Source organism: Ictidomys tridecemlineatus, chromosome 7, assembly GCF_052094955.1.
Source record: "Ictidomys tridecemlineatus isolate mIctTri1 chromosome 7, mIctTri1.hap1, whole genome shotgun sequence".
NCBI lineage: Eukaryota > Metazoa > Chordata > Mammalia > Rodentia > Sciuridae > Ictidomys > Ictidomys tridecemlineatus.
The window spans coordinates 28,306,776-28,324,911 of NC_135483.1; the positions used below are offsets into that span (position 1 = coordinate 28,306,776).

Sequence of the window (18,136 nt, forward strand, 5' to 3'; positions counted from 1 at the left end):
ATGAAAAATGCAAGGAATTTAAAACAAACTAGCAATCAAAGAAGAATGCTTCCAACAAGCTTTTCAGTTTTCTCAACACATCTTTTATTGTTTGGATCTTTAATCTTTTTGGAAAACCTCATGTTTTGAAAGCATGATCTACAATGCAGAAAGGTTCAGAGGTACACCTTTTAATCAAGGATGAGAACTGTAACTTCATCAGTGGATTAATCCATTTGACTGGTAAATAATTTGAATGGACTACTAGTGGGTAACTGTAGGCACATTGAGCATAGTTGGAGAAAGAAAGACATTAAGGGAATGCTGTTGGGGATTATATCTTGTCCCTGGCTCCTTGAGTCCTTAGTATTTATTTCTCTCTCTGCTTCCCAACTGCCATGAGCTGAGCATTTTTTCTCTGCCATTCCCTTCTACCATCATGTTCTGCCTAACTTCAGGCCCAGAGCAAATGAGTTTGTTTGCTGTTTATTGAACTTCTGAAACCAAGTGCTCAAAATAAATTTTCTTTCTCTAATTTGTTCTTGTCAGATATTTTAGTCACGGCAAAGAAAAGCTAACTAGCACAGTATGCATGGAACAAAAAAAAAGAAAGAAAAATCAGTGACCTTGGAGATAGGCTATTAAAAATTATAAGAACTTAAACCAAAGTGGGGGTGGGGGTTAAAAGAAAAAGAAATCCAATAGCTGTAGGGTGTTATCAATGGAACATTCACCAAAATAGACCATATTCTGGCCCATTATTTTAAAAATGTAAAAAAAATGTAAAAAGTTTTAAAACAATAGTAATTTTAAACAAAATGTTGTTGACCATAACAAATTAGAAATAAATAATAAAAATCTGAACAATTCACAAGTACTGGGAAAATAAACACGTTTATCAGTAATCTATCTGCTATAATGGAACTCAGTATTTTGTATTGAATGAAAACGAAATATTGTATATGTGGGATGCAAAGTAGAGCTTAGAAGGAAATTTGTAGCATGACATGTTATATTAGAAAAATGTCTTAGTTTAATGGTTTAAGCTTCCACCTGAAGAAACAGAGAAAGAACAAACTAAATATAAACCAAGCAGGAAGAAGGAATCTGAAGAATTGTCTTCAACTATAAAGATATCCAGAGAAATAGAAAACTGAAAATAATGGAGAAAACTGATGAAACTGAAACCTGGTCTTATGAAAAGATTTAAGATTGTTAAATCTCTAGCCAGACTGATCAAGAAAAAAGACACAAACTACCAATATCAGCAATAAAGAATGGTGATATCAGTATAGATAATAAATGGAATATTATAAACAAACTATATTTCATTATATTTGACAATTTATGTGAAACAAATTTCTTGAAACTTCATTTAAGAATAAAATAGATAACTTTAATATTCATGTATCTGTTAGAGATTAAATTAAAAGAAATCTCCAGGCTCAGATGTCTTCACTGGTGTATTCTCTCAAAGGAAGAAACAGTACAAATTTTGTATAAACTTCCATAAAATAAAAGAAACCCTTCTTAGTTTATTTCATGAAGCATTACCCTGATGCCAGATAAATCCATTAGAAGAAGAAAAAAGCATGGAAAGGAAGGAAGGAATAACTTTAATTAATATAAACAAAAAACCCTAAACAAAATGCTAGTAAATCTAGCAATAAGTAAAAAGAATAATATTCATGACCAAGTTGTGTGGTCATGAAGAGGAATTTAGGGCTAACTCATTATCTGATTATCAATATAATTCACCATATCAGCAAACTTAAAAAAAAAATGCTCTTGCTAGTAGACGCGGAAAAAAAAATTGACAAAATTTAGCACCAGTTTATGATAAAAATGCTCAGCAAACTAGGTATTAAAGGTAACTGCCCCTAAAACCCTAGAATTGATCATTATACTTCATAGTAAAAGACTAAGTGCTTTCTGTTAAGATTGGGAACAGGCCAAGATGTCTGCTCCAACTATTCCCGTTAAACATCATTCTGGAGATCCCAGTTATTGCAGTGAGTGAAGAAAAACGCATGAAAGCCTAAATTATCAAGAGATTCCAGTACCATTATGAGAAAAATGAAACCAAACACTGTTTAGTTGTTATCCTAAAAGCAGTGTTGATATGCAGTTCCTATATCTATCCTTTATTGGAATCTTTGGATGGAAGTGCAATCTTGCTTTCCAGTGTGGCAGCTGATTGACCTAAGAAGCATCAGATAACTTCAGTGGAACCGTTTTAGTTTAGCAGTGTGGAATACTTGGTTTTAAAATGAAGAATGAGGAGGATAAGGTTTATTTGTTAAGTAAAATGAATATCACACAATCTCATTATATACAAAAAGAAAAAAGTCCATCAGTTCTTTTATATCACATTTTTAAATTTTTTTTTTAGTTGTAGATGGACCATACCTTTATTTTGTTTAGTTACCTCATTTTTAAATGGGAGTGTTGTGTCTCAATTATTATAGGCTGTATTACCATTATAAATTGACTATTTTGTTTACTTTGTTTTTAAAATTGTCAGAAACTGAGTGTATAAAGAATCAAAATCTTATATGAAAAAGTGCATTATCTTAAGATTTAAATTGAAAGCAGTGAGTATATGTTTGAAACTACTAAAAAAAGAGAATTTATATGACAAAAAATTATAGGCAGAACAGTGAATTCTATATTTTTGAAATGGTATAAGCGTTTAGAAATTATTTCTAAAGTAAATATTTTGGGATTAGAACAAAGAAAATATATGTTAATACTGGTTTTCATAGCTATTCCCACAAGTCCAGGCATAAAATAAATGCTACATGAGTTGTTCCAAAGTTGCTTTGTTTTCCTTATTACTGTTACTTATCTCGCTTGTTTAATTTGGAATGCCTGTACTATACAAAGCAGAATGAATAGAAGGGTAGAATAGTATAATGAACAACAATGTTTAATAATGTTTTAGTGCTGACCATTATCCAAGGGTTTGAAATACACTGTTTGCTTATAACAATTATGCAAAAAGTACTGTTATTACTGAATTTATAATAAAATAAATCAGGGCTTAACTATGACTATCCAAGGATATAGTTAACACCCTCAAAGAATATATGATAAGTTCAACTAGAAAAGTATGAATAGTTATGATATGTTCTTTCTTTGTATTAACATGGGAAAGCCTTTTTAGAGGAAACAATGCCATTCGTATATGGCATGGGACAAAGGGCATAACATACCACAAGTAGAAAAAACACGAACAAAGAAAGGGGAAAGTAGGAGAAACAGTTTGTAAATTGTGATCCAGTTGTGCTGCCTGTTTTGAGAAGAGTAGTAGGAGCCAATATTGGAAGGGCTTATTGGAGCCAGGTTTTGAGAAATTTTCAAAATGTCATTCAAGTTTGTATATTTTTCTTTAAACTTTGGAAAGCCAAGAGGAAAGATTGAAAAATGTAAGATTTCTGGAGGTGAGAACCAAAAAGCACACCGAACTATGTACTTGGTTAAGTCTGGAAGCTTCTAGCCAGGAACCTGTAATTTCAGGGCTCAGGGGACTTAACCAGGAGGATCACAAGTTCAAGGCCAACCTTGGCAATTTAGCAAGACACTGTCTCAAAAATATAAAAAGGATTGGGAATGTAATTGTGGTAGATCTCTCCTGGGTCCAATACCCAGTACTGAGGGGCAGGGTAGAGGAGACAAGTCTACAAGCTCCTAAACCCTAGTAATCCTCCAGTGAATAGTTCTTTAAGAACCTAATTATAAGCCTTTTCCCTTAAAGATTATATAACATTCGTTCAAAAAATATTCAGAATAAGGAGACAAGAAGACAGACTTTGGTTCTCAAGATTATTTAGGCTTATAGCTGGGTGCAGTGTACACAACTTTAATAATCCCATCTGCAATGGAATCTGAGTCAGGAGGGTGGCCAAGTTTAAAACAGGAATCTATCTCAAAATAAAAATTTAAAAAGGACTGGGGTATAACTCAGTGGTAAAGCACTTACCTACGTTACTTAAGACCCTGAATTCAATCCCTAGTACTCCACCATACATACAAAAAGATACTTAGTCCTGTAAGATGGGTGTCATATTAGATTGATACTGTTGTTGTAACAAGTTTAGTGTCTATAAACAGCACAAATTTAATCTCTTACAATTCCAGATGTCAGAAGTTCTAAAATATGTTTTCAGGACTGTATTCCTTTTGGAAGATCTGGGGGAGAATTCATTTCCTTTCCTTTTCTAATTTCTAGATGCTGTCTGCCTTAACTGGCTTGTGGCCCCAACATCCATCTTCCAAGCCAACAGTGTAGTATCTTCCAATCTCTTTGCTTTTGTTGCTCCAATTGTCTGTTGATTTTTTTCCCCTTCCTCTTATAAGTCTTGTTAATACATTGGGCCCATCCATATATTCTTTCCACTCAAGATCTTAAGTTTAATTACATCTACAGAGTCCATTTTGCCATGCAGGGAAACTTACTCAGAGGTTCCAGGGAATTAAGAGGTGGATATTTTTGGTAATAATATCCAGCCTACAGATGATATACATGCATAGTAATAATCTAATGATTACTGGATATATATCATGTTGCAATATGATAAATAACTGGCTGGGGATAAGAAAAATTCATCTGGCAGTTTTCAGTTCAAGCAGCTCATATAACCATGAGAATTCTGAGAATAACTGATGTTTTTTTTTTTCTACCAAGAAAAAAAAAAAAGACAAGAGGAGTCTGGTCAGAATACCCTTGTTAAAGGGGCAGTAAGTAAAGGCAAACTGAAATTGCTGGCTTTGTTGATAAACAATTTTTTGACATAATCACAGAAATGAAGTGTATATATAAGTAAATGGGAACAGAAGAAAAAGAGTATCAGTCAGAGTAAAGGGCTCATAAAAAGAGACCTTTATCCTCCTCATCTTATTTTCTAGTTTATCTCCCTTGGTGGTTAACCTTTCATTTGATGGCTCAGGGTCCTTGTTCTTTTCTCATTGCTGTTTAGTCAAATATGGGAAGATCAGAAATCATTTCATTTATATACTTCATACTGTTAATACTCATTTGGCTTATGAAAATAAATATACCTTTATGAAAATATTATTTCAACTTGTATTTTACTTCTATTATTATTTTTTCATCTGTGAAAGCCCTTGGTGAACAAGAAAGAATGAGCATGAAGGTACAGAGCTGAAGCATTGAGCCTGTCATAAAAGAGCAGTTAGCTAGTAGTAATTTTGAAAATAAACCTTACTTATTCACTGATTATCAGGAGCAAAGGTAGAGAAGAAATTATCTGTGGTCTCTGTGTGGTAGCCTGTCTCCTTTAAGAGAGTGAGTTTCCTGAAGGTCGAATCCAATTATGAGTCTCAATTTGACAATTTTGTATAAAAATCAATTCCTTTAGTCATCAATACTGCAATAACAATTATTGACATAATAAATATTATTGACTTAATACCATAATTAAGCAATACACTCAAGTAAAAACTTTGTAAACAGACCTGAGTTTGAATTCTAGTATTGTGATTTTTCTGTAAAGAACAAGTTTCTTAAGCTCTCCAAGATTATTCTTTCATCTATTCAACGAAGATAATAACAGCTTCATGACTTGTTGATAAGATTTTAAAGAGTGTAATAGTAGCACATTTCTTTCAGGAACCATATGAGGAGTCTTTAGGTTTTAAAAAGTTTAGTTTCTAACAAAAATGCTCAGTTTTGTCAGTATTGTTAATTTATTATCGAGTAAATTATTATTATTTTTTTTGTCACTTTAGGTAAACCTTGGAAGCAACCAGTACCTTTTCTCTGTCGTAGTAGATCCTAAAGAAATGCCCTGCTTCTGTTTGCGCCATGATGTTGACGCCCTACTCTGGCAACCACACTCCAGCAAACAAGATGATATGTGGGAACACATTGCAACTTTCAATGCTCTAGGTATAAAGCAAGCTCTTTGACAGTGTTTTCCATTACACCAAAAATTAGTTATCATTAAATTTATTTGCCTTTTTCTTTTTAATTTGAGCTATCCTAATTACGTTTAGATTGATTTGTGGTATGATTGGTTGCTTGTATTACTTGTGTTTTAGTTGATGAAGGTTAATGCTATTAGAACAGAGATAATCTGTTCTTATGCTTGTATGAAAGATTAACAGAATAGAAATGGAAATGGTTATCTAACCACTTGAATCATTCTAATCAGTCATTTGCTTATTTTAATTCTTTTAAGTTATGCAATATTATAATATGAACAAGGGAACTTGTATTTAGGTTTCTTCATAGTAATCTTTAAAAGTAGCATAGAATTACTCTAAGGTAATGTACATTAGACAGCATGTTCCACTGAACTTAAGTGGCCATGTTAATGGAAACACTTAGAAAAGTGGCATTAAGCAGAAATTACTTTTATTTGGTAGAATAAAAGGGAAAATACTGATTTCAAAACTAGGACTTAAAATTTTTTAAGCCACTTAATTATAGGAGTGTGCAGTCATTTATTTTATGTAATAATACATTAGTAACTATTGTGTAGGAGAAATTTTTTGTTAGTTAGCCACCATGACTTTATTGAAAGGTTGTTTTAAACTGACAGAAGGAAGTAAAATTATTCATTTTAATGGATAAATGTGCACAACCCTAACTGTATAGATTTGTCAGTTATCCTTTATGGTGTAGTTAATAACGTACACCATACTACTAAACTGGTTAATTCAGACACCAAATAGATTTTTATGACCTGAAATTCAAAGTTTAATAGATTTAGCTATATATTTTTAGCCTCTGTATTGTCATTCCTATTTTATAAAAAATCTCCTCTTTCAATAAGAGAAGAGTTCTGTCATATGTTTCAGATGCTCAGATCCTCCATTTGTATGCCCAAACCCTCTATTATAGAGGAAATCTATGTTGGAGTCTAAATTAAATGAACTGTACATTAGATATGTACTCTTGAGATATAATCTACATTACTAATTCTGTCAAAATTAGTCTGGACAGCTAATTCTAAACTACTCACATAGGAGTCTACGTCCTCTTCACTTTTCCTTCTTCAAACCTTACAAAAACAATATTGATCTTCCTGTGCCCCATAGCTTTGCTCATTGTTTTTTGTTGAGATTTTGGTTTTCATTAGTGTTACATTTTTTATTGCACATGTTATAAAATTTAAAAACCATGTACCAATCTGAAAATTCTAGATTATCTTTCAAAACATAAATGGTCCTTTTAATATGAAGAGATACTTTTTATTAAAACATGTGCATGATTCAAGATGATTTAAGATTGTTCAATTTCAAGGATATCCTAATTAAGTTTTTTATTAGATACTTGAGTCTTTTTTAGCTTGAGTAGTTTCAAAGTTCTGCTTTTGGGGGCTGAAATACAAAAACATCCTGTTATAGTTTTGATATTACTGTATAAAAATACCACAAACATTGTAGGGATCATGGGAGAATGCATTGTGAATTAGTACCTTCAGGGATGCATTATGAACAGCCTCTTAAATAACTTCATGATATTATTTATTATACAGACATTTTTCCTATTTGATAAGAGAAAAAATGACTCTGCTATATTTGTTATTCATCCACCTACATACTAAACTGGCATTTAAAGATCTTTTGGTGGACTGGGATTGTGGCTCAGTGGTAGAGCACTTGCCTAGCAAGTGCAAGGCCCTGGGTTTGATCCTCAGCACCACATAAAAATAAATAACAGTATTATGTCCAACTACAACTAAAAAATAAATATTTAGGGAAAAAAAAAGATCTTAAACATTAAGATGCCAAAAGTTTTCAGATTTGTAGTGTTTTAATTATTCATGGAAATTAAATGGAATTATATTGTGCTGTTCTTGAAGAGGTGAATTCCTATTTTGTTTCTTAGGAATTAAAGCTGTATTTTTGAACTGGTTGGGAGAAACTGTGGGTAAATTGCTAATGGTTCTGAATTCAACCATGATTGAATATTTATGGTATATATTTTACTTAGGCATTTTAATTTGTAATAGAAGTTATAAAATATTCAATGTTAAGCCATTATTTTCTCCCTTCCGCTTAACATACTTTTTTTGTTGTTGTTGTTGTTCTTGTTGTCTGTCTATCTGTCTTATATTTTTGGCAGGTTATGTCCAAGCATCAAAAAGAGACAAAAAATTTTTTGCCTGTGCTCCAAATTACTCCTATGCAGCCCTTTGTGAGTGCCTTCGTCGAGTGTTCATCTATCGTCAGCCTACTCCCATGTCCACTGTGCTTTACAACAGAAAGGAAGGCAGGCATGTAGGGCAGGTTGCTAAGCAGCAAGTAGCTAGCCTAGAAACCAATGATCCTATTTTAGGCTTTCAGGCAACAAATGAGAGATTATTTGTTCTCACTACCAAAAACCTCTTTTTAATAAAAGTAAATACAGAGAATTAATTTCTCCAACATGTTGACTTCTCTGTACTAGGAAAGTATTCAGCAGTGACTAAAGGACTGGGTAGTTATACCGTAACCTGTTAAGTTTTAATGTGTTAAAAATATCTCATATGGATTTTTTATATTTTAAAGGATATTAGAAATGTATTTAAAAGATTATGATACTGTAAAAACTATGGAATGAAACTGCAGATTTAGAAACATTGGCTTCTGTAAAAAAAATGTAGTATTGGCAAGTATAATTATTTTTCAAAAACAAGCTAGAATCTCATATTTTATAAATGAAACGTGTAATTCAGTGTTTAAAATAAAAATATATATCATGTACTTTTCATTGATTAGGTTGGTACGTCTGTAGAATGTTTAGGTTAACAGTTGAAATGTTGAGTATTGTAAATACTTATTTAAATGGACTAAATATCTGAGTCTATGCAAAGCAGGAAGTATAGCAGGTTGAATAGTCTTAAAGTTGCTCAGAGATCTTGGTTGTCTTTCAGATGAAGCATAGCTTTATTTAATTTTTAATTGTTTTGCTCTGCCACCTAGATAAGGTTAACTACCATGTTATCCATTGTTGCATAAGAAAGTACCCCAAAACCCAGTGATTTAAAATAAGATTTATGACTTTTCACTGTACTGTAAGTTGACTGGCTATGCTCTGCATGGCCTCTCAACTTTTAGTATGCTAAACTGGGCTGCATCCCACAACAGAACAAATGTTTGAAGAGGGCAAGCTTCAATATGCAATAGCATGTCTGTAGTTTCTTCATATTTGCAAGTCACATGGCCAAGTCTAGAATCAGTGTCAGAGAGGACTATATAAGGACATAGACAGCAGGAAGTATGATTCAATAGAGCCATTAATGTAGTAGTTTACAAACAAGGACTAAGGACAATAAATTCTCATTGTTAGAAAAATAATAAGAATTTATTGTCATTATTTTTCTAACAGCTTAAACAAAATAATTCTGTTTGTACATTAATTTTTTTCATCATGATTTTCAGTTTTATTTCCCTAGATTTCTTTTGTTCCTCCCACCCCCCCCCCTTTTTTTTTTGTTGTTGTTGTTGTTGTTTTGGTACCAGGGATTGAATTCAGGGGCCCTTAACCATTGACTCACATCCCCAGACCTTTTTTAGTTTTGTTTTTAGAGACAGGGTCTTACTGAGTGGCTTAGGGCCTTACTAAATTGCTGAGGCTGGCTTAGATCATCCTGCCTCAACCTGTGCCCAGCTCCCTGGGTTTCTTTTAGTTTTTAGTTATCTGGAGTTTTTCTTAATAAGACTTTACTCTAAAAAGCAGAAAATGAAGATAAAAAGAGGTAAGATAGAAAATAGTTGTTCCTAACTTATCTTTTGTCAATCTGAGCAAGTATTTCACTGAATTGGTTTTTAATGAAAGAAGAAAAAAATAGGCTTAACAGAAGAGAAGGGAAAAGATGGGAATTGCTTACATGTTCTTAATCCCCTCTCAGAATGCAGTTTCCTAGAGAGAAATTTAAATGGGTTTAAAATATATTACTGATTTTTGCCCCAATTTAAAATAAAAGATTTGTAGCTTGGGTATATGGAAAATGTCAAAGTCAGAAAATATGGTTTCTAGATTGAAAGATTACATAAATTTACTTTTGTCTTCTCCCTGGTACCAAAGAAGTTGCTTTCAAGTTTCTTCTCATAAATATACAGTTTTGAGGAGTTACTAAACTATTAAGTGAAAGTAATATTCCCTAATCCATAAACTCAAATGTGAAAATCTAAAATAAAGTCTCATTATGGAGAGTTTAGTTATTATATCTTCCCCCACTATGTAATTAGGCCTCTTAATACAAATAATGGGAAACAGACCTAAATTAACTTAGGCAAAAGAGAGAAATTAATGTCTTATATTGCCAAAATTTCAATAATAGCTATGAGTTTAATCATTGATACGTTAGTGATCAATTTTCACTCACAGCCACCTAGCTCTGTACGTGTTTGCTCCATATTTTAATAAGTTCTTGCCTCACTATAATGAGAAATATGGTTGTTACATCCCTGCATTCTTATATCGAATAGGAAACCTTTGTCCCAGAAATCATAGCAAAAGCTCATTGTGAATGATTGGTTCTTAATGAGTAGGTTCCCATTTATGAGCCAACTACATGGTAGAGATTTTACTTTTGGAAAGTACCCACTGGCTTATATTTAAATAATACTCTCCGTACCTGGTGCCAAAGAGTGGAGATAGTAATACACAAATGAAATTATAAATTATAGTCTAGCTTCTGAAATAAAGAATGGATGTCACTGTCCCCAGATATAGGAAATGAGCACTGAAATGCTATTCACTACAAGAAAAATTATTAATAAAAAGAAATATAATGAAACAATGTGGTTATGGTAATAGAAAATTTCTGGTAAATTCTTTTTTTAAAAAAGTAGCCACTTTTAACAGCATTATTGAGGAATTGACTGAAAATAAAAGAAAATTTCAATGAAAGAAACATTGAAAGATTTCACAAAATGGAGACAGGATTGCATTTAAGAAGCAGGGTTTGTGCACAGTTTCAGCCTTTGACCACAGGCATCTGAACCACTGGACAGTTAAATTGTGCATAGCAATTCAAGATGCATACCAAGGGGTCTAAGTACTCTTGTTTATGGACATTTGCATTCTGTTTGTACTTTCTTTATCTTCTATCAGTCTTGTCACTGTTTTTTCTCAACATACAGTAACCCTTATTAGCTCCCACTTTTCCTGCCTTCATTGGAGCACTGATTCACAGCCATCTGAATCTGTGTATTCCAAATTACAATTTATAAAAGATTCCCTCTCCCCAAATAAAGTCCTTTTTCACTTCTGCAGTGTCTGAGTGTGGATTGACCAACACAACATACAATAAAATGCATATTTAAAATATTTTGATTGGGAAATATGTAGTTGATCTTCTGTGCCATTGCCTAGCACATAACTCCTAAAATCCTTGGAATCTCCAAAATGATAAGCATCTTTTATTTACAAATGAGTTGAATGAGGGGTGGGGTGGCTGATCACTGTGAGGGTAAAGCCATGGTCAGAGGATTTAATTAGAGCATTGGGACTTTGAACCCCGACCTCTAACTTCCAAAAAGTGTTAAAGGTCAAGTGGATCATGAGTGGCAGTGACTTGGTCATGCCTGTGTAGTGAAGCCTCCGTAAAACCCCACATGGACAAATCTGGAGAGCTTTCAGATAGCCCAACACATGAGAGATTCCAGGAAAGTAAACAAAAACATTTACATGTAGGGAGAGTAATTCACCCCAACTCCATGGGGACAGAAGTTCCTATACTAGGAACCTTTCCAGACTTCACTCACCCTGTGTGTCTCTATCTGGAGCTTTGTTTATATCCTTTAAAATATATTTTTTAAAAAATTTTAAATACATTAGTTGTTCACTAGTTTATATGTGTTTCCTGAGTCCTGTGAACCGCTCAAGCAAATTGATCAAATTTGAGGGGTTATGGGAAGTGATTCATAGACAATAATAGGTCAGAGAGGTAAAATAACCTGGGCATTGCAGTTGGTACTGGAAGTGTGAGCAGTCTTGTAGGACTGAACCCTAAATCTGTGGGATCTAACTGAGGAAAATTCTAAGATGCTCTACATTTAATTACAAGGATCAAAGGCTAATCTGTTATTAATCAGGGAGCCAAGAACAAATAAAATTTTACGTTCTTGAATGTATGTTAAAATCTTAAATCTCATCTCAAGGCCCAGACCCCAATACATCTTGCTTGGAATCTCAAACAATATAGAAGCAACAATTGTGTCTGAAGGATTGCCCTTCCATTTCTCCTATAGCGAGCCAAGTGTTAGTATAAACTACTTGTGCCAGGACCTGGTCCTTTCTGACTAGCATTTGTAACAACTCAATAAACCCATTTAGTTCAGTGAATCTTCTATCTCAAAAGTTTTGGTTTAACACTAGTGCTAGAATTGATGTGTGGGGAAAATCACTTGTATTTCATATTACAGTTGCTTTTGGAAAATGTCAACCAGACTAGAGCTGACAGGAATTTTCAATAATAAAAATTGGGGGAAGAAGGCATGGTGAACTCATTGGCTATTTTTACCATAGGTATCAGCAATTCCACATCTGGGTATACACCCCAAAGAAGTAAACTACATAAATATTCATAGTGGCATTATGCATAATAATCAGAAATTATAAAAAGCCCAAATAACTATCAATTGATAAATGAACAAATAGAATGTGATATATCCTTTCAATGGAATGTTACCTGGCAATGAAGGAAGTAGTGATACATGCTCAACACAGGTGAATCTTGAAAACAATAGGCTAAGTGAAAGAAGCCAGTCACAATACACCACATATAGTATAATTCCATTTATATAAAAAGTTGGATCTATATCTTAAAAAAAAGCAGATTAGTGCTTGCTAAAGGTTGAGTGGAATAGATAATGGCAGCTGATGATAAGTTTATTTTGGGGGTGATAAAAATTTCCTAAAATTGATCAATAACTATACCATCCTGTGATTGAAATGTATAATTTAGGGGCTTTTTGACAAATAGGTGGATTGTGTGGTATGTGGATTATATCTCAAGTAATGGAAACAAGATGAAAGAAATGTTGCCAAGGTCAGCTTTCATTCTAAATATGTATAGATTTTTTTCTTAAATGGTGCTTTTGCCTTCAGTTTGTTTATATATTTTATTTTAAAAGAATTTAAAAGGAAGTTTGTTTGGGGGCTCACAGTTTCAGAGGTCTCAATCCCTAGATGGTTGGCTCCATTGGTCTGGACTTAAGGTGAGGCAGTACATCATGGCAGAAGAGTGTAGTGGGAGAAAGCAGCTCAGGACATGGAACCCGGAAGCAGAGAGAGACAGCACCCCTTACCATGGATAAAATATGAACCCCAAGGTGCGACTTCATTGATCTACCTCCTTCAGCCATACCCTACATGCCTACAGTTGCCCCATTTAATCCCTATAGGGGATTAATGCTCTGATTAGGTTAAGGCTCCTGTAACCCAATCATTTCACCTCTGAATTTCATTTCATCGTCTTACAAATGAGCTTTTGGGGAACACCTCATTGAAAGCATAACAGTAGGGATATTAAGTTACCAGTGATACTGTCATCAAAATATCTCCAATGAAGTACTTTTTCTGTAATGTTATAAGTAGTTATTTGGACAAAGGCATACTCTATTTTGTATTTATTTTATCGGATATATATATTTATCTAAAACTGTGAGTCTATAGAAAGTGATTTAAACTATCAGCCTTTTATTCTTGGTAACATGCAATCTTTGAAAATCACAAAGAACTCTATACATTGCTTATTTAGGAGTGGAGTCAGAATGAGTGTTGAATGTTAAGACTCCCCCACTCCTAAAGATATGTGTGCTACTAAGTGGCTTTATAGTTAAAATGAACTGATATTGTAGATTTTCTTTGAGTATGCTATTGTTCAAAATTAACATCTCTTTTGATTTTATCCTGTATATATCTTTAGTAATGGAGGATTTAGACCAATAAATGAGCCTTTGTTTACATGTTCAGGGTCTAGTTGAAAATCACTGCCATGGATCTTGGAGAAATAATGCTCATTGTACATAAAGATATGAGGCCTTTTAGGGCCTTGGGACTGGAGAAAAGCTTTAATGTCCATGTAAGGAGTTTCTAATGATCTGGAAATTCTAATTTTCTCTGTGTTTCTGTTTCTTGCTTCCTTTCCTTCCCATCTTTCTCCTCTCTCCCTCCCTTCTCCTCCATCTATCTTTGGCAGCCACTGCCTAGGTGGAGTTTCCTCCCTTTACCCAGACATTCATGTGCCATACACCTGCCAGAAGAGAGTTACAATTAATGGAAAAATAAATTGATTTGACAACTGGTGTATTAGGATCATCTTAGTACGTAAAAGACAAAGTTTACCTGTTCTTACCTCTGTTGACAATTTATTGGTATCACATGGCAAAACAACTGTGACAAGCTAATATTCCTATAACTGAGAGTGGGTGGGGGTCTTTGATAATGAGAGATACTTGTCATCTGAAGACAATATAGAAAAAGGCAGTTTGAAAGAAGAGGTTGGGAATAACAGGGATGGATCACATAATTAACCTAGTCTGCTATGTTTATTATTGGGAGCAAACTGTGAAATTTGCATTTGCACATGTGTGTTTGTATGTGTGTGATGGGGGAGATAGTATGCTGGAGGTGAACTGTTTACCATTATATTACAATGAGAAAATAATTAAAATATTCTCCAAATACAGTGGCTTTTCCTAAATTTGAGCGTCAGATACATTTGTTCATTGATCACATATATAGTAAGTATATGCTTCTGTGTTACTTTGCTAGGTGCTGAGGATGATCAAAATGTCAGAACAGGTCTTTCAGGAGTTTTATTTTATAAAAGGAACAGATTTCCCCCAATATCTACTGTAAAATGGAGACAATGATTCATTCCTCAGAGCTGTTTTGAAAATTGTATGTTATATAGAGTGCCTCATTTTTAAACATGCTACTTTCCTCCAAGGAGTTTATGATATCTTAAAGAATATGCAACTGTTAGACATGAAGTGAATTGTGATAGCATGATATTGGGTATTAAATGAAATTTTTCCTCTCATAATTGATTAAAGCCCCCAGAGAAAGAACAAAATTTGCTAAGTGTGCTACCTTGTAGGCTTGGAGAACCACCTGCTGTGGGTACCAGGGCTTGCTGAGAGACTAGTGTTATGCAGAACCTTTCTTAACACTACTCTCTCCTATTACCTCCAAGTGATTTTAGAGGATTGACATGGAGATAAATTTGGCAAGGGTGAAAGAGGGAGTACCTGACCAGTTTTCTAGTTGGTTATAAAGTTTGGGGGTTTAAACAAAGGGTGACTGCATTTATTTCCTAGCTGGATATCTGTTTAGCCAGCAGGCTTTTCCACCTACCCAGTGCTGCATGAGCAGGGTAAAGAGCAGTATGGGCAGGAGGTTTGGTAGTGAGGTACAGTGAGGAAAAGTGGCAGGACTCAGGTACCTAAGTTCCCAGTGCCTGAGAGGTATGAAAATGGGTTCTCTTTACAAATGTGGCACCAGTGTTAGGGATGAGAGTAGATGAGATTAGAAGCCAGAGGTTCTCCAGAGACCACAGGGTGTGAAGCAATGAAGCAGTGCAAACCAGAGCAGCTTCAGGTTGTTACTATATGGGAATAAGATATATTGTGTGGCTGGTTTTCCCACTGTCAAAGACAAAGTTTAATTCACGAGTGAGAGGAGGTAGGGCAAAGCAGCTAAGCACATAAGCATTTATGACAGCAGCAGTAGGTTGTGATATAGCAATTGAGCATCTGACTATAACCAGATTGCATTGGTTCAAATCTGTAAAAGGGCGGTGGTGGTAATGATTGTACCTAGCATACAGGACTATTGTATGAAAGAAGTTCATACATGAAAGAATATTTGGCATAGTAAACAATTATGGCTGTTTCTACTGGTATTCTATATACATCCTGAAAAGAGGTACTACTTGGAGGGGTGGACACAAAAAGAATTTTAGACTTTATAAGAATCTGAGCTTCCTCAGGGAAAGAAATGGCTTATTTATCTTCATACCTACAGTGACTGCCTCGTAGTAGATGCTCCATGAATGTTTCACAATAGATTAATGATAAAGTAATGTTGAAGAATATGTGAATTTCAGGCAAAAGGATTGTTAATGGGAAAGTAAAACCAGAAGCAGGATGTTAAAGCAGGCGTGTGAAGCAGCCACTGCCTTAGCTGGGATAACACAGGATTTCTCTGGGATAACACAGGATTTCTCAGCCTCAGCAGTATTCACATTTGGGGCTGGCTAATTCCTGGTTATGAAAGGACTTCCTAGAAATTATAGAATCTTTAGCAGTATCCTAGCCTCTGCCTACCAGATATCAGTAGCATGGACCCTCAGTCTTTATAACCATGTCTTAAATCTTGCCACATTTGCCCTGGGGAACACAATCATTCCTGGGGTATGTGTGGGAATAGGAAAAAATAAGCTCCATACATTAGGTTAATGTCAGATTGGATAAGGCTGGAAGTCTCTAATTAAAGCTCCCAGAACTTATTTTGAAGACAGAGAACTGTAGGAAATTTGGGGCTGGGAAGTAGTGAGAATAAAGTGATACTTGTATAGTTTCTCCTGGTAGGTGGAGCTCAGTGGGGGAGCACTTGCCTGGCAAGGTGGGGCCCTGGGTTTTATTCCTAGCACCAGAATAAAAAATAAAAAAAGGAGATGGTGTTCTGTAAAAGCCTATGGACAACAGGAACAGGAGGCATGAGATAGATCAGTGTGAGGGGAGTCCTTGCAAGAGCACCTGAGAACACACCTGGAGTAATAGCAGTGGTAGTCAAAAGAGAACATAGACAATATAGAGAAAGAGGACAAGGAAAGAAGGAAATGCAGTACAGATTTCTAATACATCTGTAATCAGGAAAAAATTGTAGAGGAATTATATCATCTGTAATTTGAGTCATTCTGTGTGGAAAAATCTAGCCTTTTAAATTTCTTTGGAAAAAAAATCTCTAAGGACAGAGAATTCTCCTTTTAAAAACAAATGCAAAAAACCTTTGGGACCTTGAAACAAAAGTAGACCAATACTATCTTAAATTCATACATTTATATCTACATGACTGGTTGACTTTTTGCCTTCAAGTCTGTAGTTGTAAGCATTTTAAAATTCTATTTCTTATATCAACTAATACATACAGAGCACCCACAATGCACCAGCTCCTATTCTAGCACTGTACATATAAACTCTTATTTTATATCTTATTGTTTTCCAGAAAAGGAGACTAGGATACAGAGAAGTTCAATAACCTGAGTTACGTAGCCAGTAAGTAGCAGAACGTGGATTTGAGCTAAGTCAGTCTGTACTCTGGTGGGTTCTTAACCACTTTTAGGTCTTGCTTTGTACAGTTAGTAACTAACTGTATTTTGTTTAGTTTTGCTGTTTTCAGTCCTGGGGATGAACGAAGGGGCTTGTGCGTCGTGCCAAGCAAGCCCTCGACCACTGAGCCTAGGTCTACATTTTGATAATGTAGTAATGACAACTTAACACATTATGTCCCAGGTCTCTAGTAATGATTAAGAAATACATTTGTACCTTAAGTACTAATATTCTAGAGACTTGGAACATACATGCATCGCTTTCATTTTGCTGCTTGGTTAATTTTTGCTCCAGTTTTCAGTATTCAATATCATCAGAGACAAAGACTCTGGGAAAATAAGTAATTAAAAATATTTAGATCAAGGACAAGGTGGCACACACCTATAATCCCAGCTACTTGGGAGGCTGAAGAAAGGATGGCAAGTTTGAAGCCAGCCAGGGCAGTCCTCGTCTCTAAATAAAAAATGAGCTGGGGATGTAGCTCAGTGGTTGAGTGCCCCTAGGTTCAATCCCCAGGACAGCCAAAATAAATGAATAAACAAACAAACAAATAAGATTGAACTTGATGTTTCAGTTTAGAAGCTCATGATTTCATCCTGTGCTTGGCAGAATGGTCAGGATAATTTCCACCATGATTTCTACAGCACTAGTTTGAATTCCTTCCAAATGAATGCTTTTTTATGATCTCCCTTCTGATCTGAGGGAGTGACTGATCCCAGCTGTGTGATAATTCATAATTAGGCCTGAAAAGGTTATTACAGCTTGGTGCAATGGAAAGGAAAGCTGCCATTCAGCTGCTCGTGAACAACCTTCCTTCAGGCTGTGCTCTTCCATAGTTGTTTAACCATTCTTCAAATCC

The 18,136-nt window shown here is 34.6% G+C and overlaps 1 protein-coding gene across 2 annotated transcripts in view; it reads left to right on the top strand.

The window, feature by feature from the left end:
* Positions 1 to 11,207, top strand: part of Nudcd1 (NudC domain containing 1) — a 61,547-nt gene extending 50,340 nt beyond the window's left edge. For both annotated transcript variants that reach the window (XM_005316240.5, XM_005316241.4), the window contains exons 9-10: positions 5,731 to 5,890; positions 8,075 to 11,207. In XM_005316240.5, coding sequence (XP_005316297.1) covers positions 5,731 to 5,890; positions 8,075 to 8,367 — 453 coding nt within the window. In that variant the 3' untranslated portion in view covers positions 8,368 to 11,207. The remainder of the gene's footprint in view (positions 1 to 5,730; positions 5,891 to 8,074) is intronic.
* The last annotated feature ends 6,929 nt before the right edge of the window (positions 11,208 to 18,136 follow it).